General features: G+C 36.4%; 1 protein-coding gene across 3 annotated transcripts in view; it reads right to left on the bottom strand.

Moving 5' to 3' along the window:
- Positions 1-3576: 3576 nt before the first annotated feature.
- Positions 3577-10621, bottom strand: part of TDRD3 (tudor domain containing 3) — a 153708-nt gene continuing 146663 nt past the window's right edge. For all 3 annotated transcript variants that reach the window (XM_072410485.1, XM_072410486.1, XM_072410487.1), the window contains 2 exons: positions 6831-6955; positions 3577-3808 (listed from right to left, as the gene is read on the bottom strand). In XM_072410485.1, the coding sequence (XP_072266586.1) occupies positions 6839-6955 (117 nt within the window). In that variant the 3' untranslated portion in view covers positions 3577-3808; positions 6831-6838. The remainder of the gene's footprint in view (positions 3809-6830; positions 6956-10621) is intronic.

The following is a 10621-nucleotide window of genomic DNA, read 5'->3' as shown; positions in this document are numbered from 1 at the left end:
GAGGATGTATCCCCAAGTACCTGTGGGGACCAGCAGGACGCCAGGGGACGGCCCTGGAGCAAGGTAAGTGGGGTTTTATTTTGTTTTTAGGTACCCCGAGTGTGACTTGGGAATACCGATTTTTGCATTGAAAATTCACCCCTCAGGAATATTGCTAGGGGGGTTAATACCAACTGAGCATAGATCAAATGCCACAACCTACTTAAGTATTGTTGCTAACCATGTACATCCTTTCATGACCACATGGGTTCATCTTGTACAGGCTACTTCCAGCAGAATAATAGCACCATCTCAAGTTCAAGTCATCTCCAACTGGCTTCCAGAACATGAAAATAAGTCACTGTACTTAAATAGCCTCCAGATCTCAATGCAATAAAGTACCTTTTGGATGTGGTAGAATAAGAGATTTGCACCATGGATATGTAGCTGCAAATATGCAACAACCTCATAATACTTTGTCAAAAAAGGACCAATATATAAAATTTACACCCTGTTAAATCTTTGTCACAAAAATATACAGCAGGTTTGAAGGCAAAAAGTCAAATTCCGTTATAACAAGGTTTACCTAATAAAATGACCAGTGGGTGTAATTTCACATGAAAAAAACTATTTTGGAAAAATGAAAAAGTGTCAGGCAGCAGTTGTAGGGACAAGAACTGTGAACATGGTTATTTGTCTACAATAAAATCTGGTATAGACTAGGTTACATAGCTACTGTTAAAACTTTTTTCTGGTGCATGAAAAAAAAGAATTCTCAAAAGGACAATAGGTGAAACATAGGTAATAGAAAAGTGGCAGCCCAGCTACATATTATTATATTCTTTTGCTACTGAAAAAACCTAATACTTTTACCTCTGCAAATGGCTTCCTTAACATGGGACTTACCGTAGATCTACCAAATATGAAGAAAAAGAAACATTTTCCTTTTTTATATTACATTTCGAGCAGTGCAATTAGATATTGGGTGGAGAAGGGTTCAGTCCACTATTAGGCTTGTATTGCTTTCTTTGCCCCTGAAGGGGAGATTTCTCTTTGTTTTCTGTCTCAGTCTATAAGGACTTGTCAAACGTCCCATTTCTTTCTCATGGAGTACACTATTCCTAAACATATATACTAGGAAGCCAGAAACATTGCCTCTGGCCTCTAAATATTTCAAATATCTATTTAGTTAGACTTTAGCATGTGAAACCCATTTTTAGTAGTAATTGCGCCTTTGACTTATCAAGTAATACTCTAGCTAATCCCTATGTCTTCTGCAGAAATCAGGACCATAATTAATACTGACAGAGGTAGCTGCTGGTTAATAATTTCTATTCAAATGCAATCATAAAAGTTCTTTACTATCACCATACATCGTTTTAAAACTTTAGAAAGATTAATTCTGAGAAACATTGATTAGAAAAGAAATATACTGTGCTGTTTTGGATGAGAATGCTCTTAAAAGCAGTGTTTTTGTGTTGAAATAAGGCTGCCTGGAAATTCAGTTTTAAGTGCACCCAGCCCTTATACCAAACTGTTTTGTGTTGTTAGAGCTGCATGTGGGCCCTGAGCATACTGGAATAAAAACATGTTATTTTTCATGGCTGCAGCTCGTACGTGTGGCTTAACAATGTGAAAGAAGTGTTTTCTAAATGCACCCTGGGTTACTCGCATTTCTACAGGAAGTAAGATTGTGACCAAAACATCCGGGTATGATTATAGGAGGCTATGCACTGTGGGTTTAAGAGGTTTATTTACCAGCACACCAAATATAAGAGAACATACTGTCACTGGTAATAGATGTTGAAATGGCAACAGTTTTAGGTACGAAAACAGAGATTGTGCATATGAATATAATTTATATGGACATGTGTGTGAACCTGACTGTAATAACATCCGTATATTTAAAAAAGTTTCAATTTAAGGAATGGTGGTGGTACAACCACATTTTAGAATTACAGTTAAATAATGCATATACTTGTATACATGTCCATATTTGTGCTAGAGGGAGGAGCACAAGATGGGCAACTTTACTATATATATATATATATATATATATATATATATATTTTATCACCATTTTTTAAATTTAATCTCCCTTCATTGGACCCGAGCACATCAGGAGAGATCCACCAGGAGAAGTGGAAGGGTTGCACCTGCAGTCGGGGCCTAAAAGCCTAAAGACAAAAACAAGTAGACAGCATGGAGGGGGGGCTTGTTGATGTCAACACCTGTTCCTGCACTGTACAGTGATACAGTTGAACCCTCAGCCAGAGGTCTGCATGGCTCCCTTAACAATGACGCACATTTTTTTTGCAGATTTAAGACCCCACAAGCGTTCAAAATACATTGTCAGTAAACGTGCCCAATGATTAATCATTAAAATATTTTAATGTTAATAAAGTTGTCCCCAATGCAAAGAGTTACAGACCACAGATTTTACCCTGTACTAAATACCATGACTTGGCCTGTGCAACAAACGGAATTATAGTATATGCAGAAAAGAGAAAGGTATAAAAATGTTTGTGACTGTAAGTGACTGCACCTTTTGGCAAAAAAACACAGCTCTGTAATACATAGTTCTGTTTAGGAAAAAGTAGATGGGAGTGTGATCCAAGAGTAACTCCCTATACAAACCGAAATGAACTCTTCGGCTCTAATAAAATAATAAAGCACATACATTATAAGTTTTAAATGTAAATCAAACTACAATATCTAATTTTTTTCTAAGCTATTGACCATGTGCAGGAAAGTCGGTTTAAAATCAGAACTCTTTGTATGCTTGCTCCAGGCCTGTGACATTGGCCCTGATTTATTAAAACACTCAAAGCCTGGAAAGGATACACTTTCATCAGTGAAGCCGGGTGACCCAGCAAATGGATTTCTTCAAAGTCATTTGCTGTTTGTTAGCAAATCTTTTCAGTCCTCGACCAGATCCATTCCAGGTTTGCTGGATCACCAAGCTTCACTAACACTTGATCCTACAGCAAATGCATGTGCAACAGAACTTACATGTAACTGAATCAAGTACCCTTTTACTGCTCAGACAGTACATCATGAAAAGAGTATACATCTATGCCATTGTAAAAGTATAATGTGGCTTAGGGTTCCTAGCAATGTGTCAGTTCAGCTTTTTTTTGGGGGTTCTGTAAGAAGAGGTAAGTGGGTTGTCATCATTCTCGTATGCCTAGGGCATATGGCCCACCAATTCATAGGTAAAAATTATAGTTCTTTTTCATGTTTTTCAGGAAATGTATGACAAATCCTTTACAGTTTTGGAAGGCAGAGAATTCAACAATGTCCTGGTGATAACCAACAATTGTGTTACCAAACATTGATACAAACAGTAATAAAAGCCAGATGGAGAGTTTACCTGATCTGCAGTTGTACAAAATGAAAACAATGCGTGGTTTGTGTTCTACTTGAATAGCTACCCTAATGACTAAGATATGTGATATCTTTAAGTACAGATGTGTTTACCATCTGAGAGGAAGCAGATATATTTTGATTTCGTGATATAGGCACCCATAAAAATATGTAACATTATTGTGAATACTTCTCTAGAAACACAACTACAGGGAACTCAGGAGACAAGAATTAGGCGCACTGTGGTTTTATTGGTGAAAACAATAAACATTTCATTTCTGTAGAGTGGATTGGGTTAGTAGCTGAATCTGTAGTTAATTCCTTCTCCAAAGCTCACACAGATGACGTTTGCTCAAAAAAAGTATCCATACCACAGTGCAAGGCAATTCTTTAGAAAAATAAACCACTTTTGTGAAAACTGCTGCAGCGTTTCTTTTAATTGAAAGAGAAATTCATGACAGATCTGCAATTAAACATATAAAAGTATGAATATAAACAAGCAACACATATTGTTACTATCCAAAACAATCAGGAATCAGGGAATCAGATTGGGTAATTGCAAATATTTTAATTGACATTTATAAAGCTATGCAGATTTGTCTATTATTTGAAGAATCATATACATTACGACTGCCTGGATTTATGAAATATGATATTTCAGGGGTGTCAAACAGATCTGCAAATATTCAGACAAATTCAAAATCTGTAAATGTATCATTCTCACTTTACAAGGCTTTACACTTAGGTTCATAAATATTTGGACATAGACAACTTTTTTTCTAACTTTGGTTCTGTACATTACCACAAATAATTGTAAATGAAACAACTCAGATGCAGTTAAACTGCAGACTTTCAGCTTTAATTCAGTGGGTTAAACAAAAAGATTGCATAAAAATGTGAGGAACTTTTAAAGCCTTTTTTTTTTACACAATCACTTCATTTCAGGGGCTCAAAAGTAATTGGACAAATTAAAAAAGTGAAAATAAAATGTTCATTTCTAATACTTGTTTGAAAACCCTTTGCTGGCCAGATGCTAGGTTTCCTCCTTTTTAAGGCTCTGACAGGCCTTTACTGCAGCGGCTTTCAGTTGCTGTTTGTTTGTGGGCCTTTCTGTCTGAAGTTTAGTCTTCAACAAGTGAAATGCACGCTCAATTGGGTTCAGATCAGGTGACTGACTTGGGCATTCAAGAATATTCCACTTCTTTGCTTTAATAAACTCCTGGGTTGCTTTGGCTGTATGTTTTGGGTCATTGTCCATCTGTATTATGAAACACCTCCCAATCAATGTGACTGCATTTAGCTGGATTTGAGCAGACAGTATGTCTCTGAACACCTCAGAATTCATTCGGCTGCTTCTGTCCTGTGTCACATCATGGATAAACACTAGTGTCCCAGTGCCACTGGCAACCAGGCACGCCCAAGCCATCACACTGCCTCCGCCATGTTTTACAGATGATGTGGTATGCTTTGGATCATGAGCTGTTCCACGCCTTCTCTATACTTTTTTCTTGCCATCATTCTGGTAAAGGTTGATCTTGGTTTCATCTGTCCAAAGAATGTTTTTCCAGAACTGTGCTGGCTTTTTGTGAACAATCTAGCCTTTCTATTCTTGAAGCTTTTGAGTGGCTTGCACCTTGCAGTGCACCCTCTGTATTTTCTTTCATGCAGTCTTCTCTTTATGGTAGACTTGGATATTGATACGCCTACCTCATCCTGGAGAGTGTTGATCACTTGGTTGGCTGTTGTGAAGGGGTTTCTCTTCACCATGGAAATGATTCTGCAATCATCCACCACTGTTGTCTTCCGTGGACGTCCAGATCTTTTGGCGTTGCTGAGTTCACCAGTGCTTTGTTTCTTTCTTATGATGTACCACCAAACTGTAGATTTTGCCACTCCTAATATTGTAGCCATTTCTCGGATGTTTTTTTTTCTGTTTTGCAGCTTAAGGATGGCTTGTTTCACCTGCATGGAGAAATCCTTTGATCGCATGTTGTCTGCTCTCAGCAAAATCTTCCACATACAAGCACCCACCCTCAAATCAACTTCAGGCCTTTTATCTGCTTAATTGATAATGACATAACAAAGGAATTGCCCACACCTGCTCATGAAAGAGCCTTTGAGTCAACTGTCCAATTACTTTTGAGCCCCTGAAATGAAGTGATTGTGATTTAGTTCCTCACATTTTTATGCAATCTTTTTGTTCAACCCACTGAATTAAAGCTGCATCTGAGTTGTTTTATTTAAAATTAATTGTGGTAATGTACAGAACCAAAATTAGAAAAAAAAAGCTCTCTGTCCAAAAATTTATGGACCTAACTGTATAGTTTTGGAAACTTGCTGCAAATTAAATTATCAAAGCTAATGTTTAATTTGCTCATATTTTGCCTTTTCTGGAACAACCCCTCCCCAATAAAATGCCATTACAAATTTTTTTGGACCCAGCGACATCACTTGATCTTTGTGCTTTATGTAATGCAAGCAGATCATGGCTAGTGGGAAGGGCCAGCAGGTTCTGCACACAGGTTCTTAAAAACGGAAAGCTGCAGTAATGCCCAAATGTAATGCTCGGCTTCCATGAGTGAAACTACTGAAATACAATTATTAAAGTGGGCCGGGACAGGAAGGCTGGAGAGGAAAGGGCTGATAAATTAGTCAATGAGATAAGAAATGAAAAGCTTATACTTTTAATACATACTGTGAGAAGAATACAATATGTAGTGAATCAGAGTAAGTAATTTCAATGCAGGAGAGGAGCATGTACAACTGTGCCAGACAGAAAGTACATGACACTTAATTTTATCCATATTTATATTTAATGAAAAAAGTGGCTGTACAGGAGTAAGGGTAGATATTATGATCTGTTAACAATATATTAGAAGAAAAAGCTATTTAGATGGGGTATTAAAAAAATTAGAGCTGGGTGATTGTAATGCCTCTTTACTAATTTATAACAGATTGGTTACATGACCTGTCAACATCAAGTGACTTGCCACTCTTTCACATAATTTTGCTGTATCTTTAAGCAGAATCATCTCTACGATAAGAGCAAACATTACTTTGCAGCTTGCCTTTTATGAATGGCACACAAAATGCAGGTTGCAAGTTGGAGTAACACCGTGGTGTCCTGGGGATAGCAGTAACCACTCTACACAATCTACCCCCTAGGAGGTGCAGGTCATTATAATTATCAGGCAAACACATAGATCTAGTAGTTGTTTTGGATGACTGTCAATCAATTACATCAGGACTGACAATGCAATTAAAAAAATAAGTAGCAATTTATTTTTATCTTCCAATCCCCTTAACAGGAGAATATTGACTATATAGTTGCATCATACAATGTTTATAATTTCAGCCATTTTTGTTTTTTTTTTCAAATGTAACTGAACAAAAGTCCTTTATAGTGTGTGTCCTTGGCATAATTTTTTCCCACTGAAAAAAAATGTAACCAAAAGCAGAGAATGCAATCCGAATATTGATATCACCTTAACAGTCAGTTCCGTGCCCTGGGTGGCTGATAAAATTGCTGAGTTGGTCTTGTAGATCTTCTTGGCTGGCCATCGCCTCCTCTACGGAAATCTAGAGAGTCTCCATATTGTCCCTCCTCTTCCTACATAAGACAAATAAAAGGCCATTAAGACTATTAGTTTGCTTGGTTCGGCTACAGAACTATGATTAAAGCATTGAATAAATATCCAGAAGTAATGTAAAGTAAGTACAGCATATATTGTACTTTCCATGCCCTCCTCAGATAATATGTTTTTTTTGTCATTACATTAAATTTGTCATTAAACCACATATAATGTTAGTGAAGCTTACTACGTCAACCACTCCAGCTCTCACACATATATAATACTTATAGACCAGAACACAATTTACATATCTTATACTGGCCTAATGAATGTGTAATAATATTGTCAATACTTTTGATAGAGATACACAGATCCTACGGAATCCATTGCTACTGGGTTAGATTCTGAGAAGGTATTGGCCAAAGAGGAAGCATAAGGGAGTTTTGCTATTGCAGAATTACCCATCTGCCATGTCCCTAACACAGGTGATGCTGCAGCCATTCTTGAGATCATAGTAGTATAATGGCTATCAAATATACATCTAGGTTTCTCCAATATTTGCAGTAGAGAAGGGCAATGACGTAAAGCATACATCTTAAGTTGTTATGGGAATACACCGTACCCCAAAGCTCTCTTAGTAATATTACATGCTGCATTTTATAGCAGAGCAGGGATGCTTATACCAACACTTTTATGTTTTCACTATTGATAGATCATAAACATATACACCTTGGCTAGTAAACAACCATGTTAACTAAATAATATAAAAGAATAAATAAGCTGAATTTGGAAGAACAAGATCTACAACCTCTATTTTATGATAACTATACCTGAGCATATGTTTAAAAAATAGAGCTTATCCTGATTTGAAAAGTGCATATGAAATTCAAATGTTAAAAGATTCAAGAATAAAGGCAGCTGCCATGACAAGTAAAAGGTATGTGACTTATATAAGATAGGCATAGCTAAGCTTTATCCCTTTCTTAAGGGTAATATACCTTTATATTCCTTTATCTGTAAATCTACTAATTGTTTTGACAAGTAAATTCCACTGAAGGCAACTTCTGCTTTTATTCTTTTCATCATATACTTAGATTTTATTTAACCAATTGTTTAAGACCATGCTAGACAGGAGGAGTCCCAAGGCCCCCCATGCCAACCAAGCTGCACAGTTTAGAGTCCCCCTAGTAGGTTGCTAATATTAATTAGGTTTTATTTTCAGAGTGCCAACATCCTATGCAGTGCTACAATTACATGCTTTAACTGCACAAAGTAATTGGAATATTATTTCTTAATGACAGTTCTTTACATCTTTCTGTCAACTTCACATAAACTAACTTCCCCCTAGCTGCAGATTTTATGTAAATTACAACTGAAACCATTGCTGCCCATGCATGGAATTATGGTTTCTATTTTGTCTCATACCTCTTTAGCTCTTCTAACGAAACCTGAACACAATATTGTTACATCTCTTGTTTTAGTTTTTGAGGAGTCTTGCTTTAGCGTGCCCATTCAAAAATAATCAACTGCATTTTAGTAGTATGTTCTGGATGCATACTGAGATGCCATTTAAAGTAATGCCAATACAATGCTTGTACTGTGTGCCACTGAATATTACTGCAAGGTAGTATGGCATAGCCCTTTAAAAATGGCCGAATTTCAATGACAGTTACTGACTGACAAGATTTATTTAATAATTTAAAGCCATGGGACAATTTATCAACAAATCAAGTGAATCTAAAATTACTATGCAAGCCCACTTATTAACTAAAAATTTTTAACAGACATTCCAAAACGACACTATTCATTTTTAGAGTATAGATATATGCAATGATATGTAATTTTGCCAGCAAAGAAATATGTCGGGTCTGAATTCTGTCACTCATTTTTTTCTTGATGGCTCAAGCTGTCAAAAATGTTTAATGGATTGTTGGCTCAAATATTTAATGCAATATATCCCCAAGGTGCCAAAATGTTTTTTCAGTAAGAGTTCCAGTTACACATTAAAATATAGTGTATCAAAATCTGCAGTGCTGTACAAAAACCATATAAACTTGTGTAAATAAAACATAAAGATGAGTATTTATTGAACTACTTATTTAAAGGCATGTTTCCCCTGTCATTATTTTCTATTTGCTTGCTTTGAAACTGAATTTAAACATGTTTTTCGTGCAGAAACGGTTACATAGAAAAGAGGATTGTCTCAGTAATGTTCATGCATAATACGCAGTATAACTACATAAATTTTGGTAATTAAACCATAATGCTTACCTCCAGCAATTATGTCCAACTGCTAGCCTTAGCCTAAATCCTTATCATTTACTTACTATGTAAGTATTGCTGTGCAGTAGACAACAGTAAAATAAAAAAAAATAATGTAGAGATTTATATCAACTTTTTATTCATTTTTATATAATGTTAGGGGAAATTAACGTGCTTAAGGTTCACTTTTCAGCTTGTTGACTTAATTTATATCATGCACAGGGGTCCGAATCTGATGGAAGCAGGCTCACTCTAATGGCATTGCTCTGTACAATATCTTGAGGAAGGTGTATACCCTAAAATGGGCCGAAGAGCAGAGTCTAGCGACCTACCTGGTAATTACCAGGGTATCCCACAAGAAGCAATGGATTTTTCTGTAGACAGCTCCCATGTTGTGGCCTTTGGACATTCCAGAGTAGTCATTCATACAGTCAGCTACAAAAAACTATCAGTCAAAAACTGAACAATAGCATCTATTCTTTTATTGCTTGGACCAATCAGAAAGGCTGTGGATTTAACTCATTTGGAAAAAAGTTGGAAGCACTGGAAGCAAAGGTACAGATGGGGAACCTAGTGCTGGAATAGCAGGTGTGACAATCCAAACCAATTTTAAATTGTTTAACGACAATAAAATAGGAAAACAATTAAGAAAACAATTACATTTAAGGCTTATAAACCTATTGATTTACATAAGAAAGTTATTGATTTTAACACCTGAGCTATGTGCCTTACAGTTGGAAGTAGTTTTATTATTTATAGGGACACATAGGTGTGATCTTTATAGTGGACCTATAATTTAGAAATTCAAAATTTGTAGTCTTACAGGGAACATTACTAAGGTAATTGTGACTAGGCAGATAGATACAAACTACAGAACAAGGCAACTTAAATTAGTCCTGGGAAGAAATCCTAGGGAGCCTACAAGTAACTCTGTTGACTATTATTTAGCTTGCCATTTAAATTTGTTTGAACACAGTTTCCGCAGTTTAATTTCCATTGAATAGACAAATTCAGGTAAATTGTAACTGTAAGAAAATGTACAAGTGATCGGGAAAAGGATAATAACCTTTAGCTGTCATGCCACTCTAATTTACAACTTTTATAGTTTGACCCCCCACTTGAAACATTTGTGATCAGGCAGGGGGTTATTGCAGAAAGAGACAATGCCCCTGATTCATCAAGCAGAATCGGATTATCGGTCGCGCATTCGTATTCGCGATCCGAAATCGTACGGGATCGCGCTATTCAGCAACTGAAAAAGCTTGCGGCCGGAGCCGCGCATCTCCGGCAGCTTTACACTGGCAAGCTTGTATTAAAAGTCACTGTTCCCCTAAAAAATCATTCTTTCTAATGCCACACACATTACCCATAGCCCTAAAAAAAAATGTTTGCGCTGTTTAAATGTTTTTAACATTTATGTGCGCTAAGAAAAAAGCATATTT

This window comes from Pyxicephalus adspersus, chromosome 1 (assembly GCF_032062135.1).
Source record: "Pyxicephalus adspersus chromosome 1, UCB_Pads_2.0, whole genome shotgun sequence".
In the NCBI taxonomy this organism is placed as follows: domain Eukaryota; kingdom Metazoa; phylum Chordata; class Amphibia; order Anura; family Pyxicephalidae; genus Pyxicephalus; species Pyxicephalus adspersus.
The sequence above is the reverse complement of the archived record's forward strand: the minus strand, read 5'-3'. Positions and strand labels throughout refer to the sequence as shown.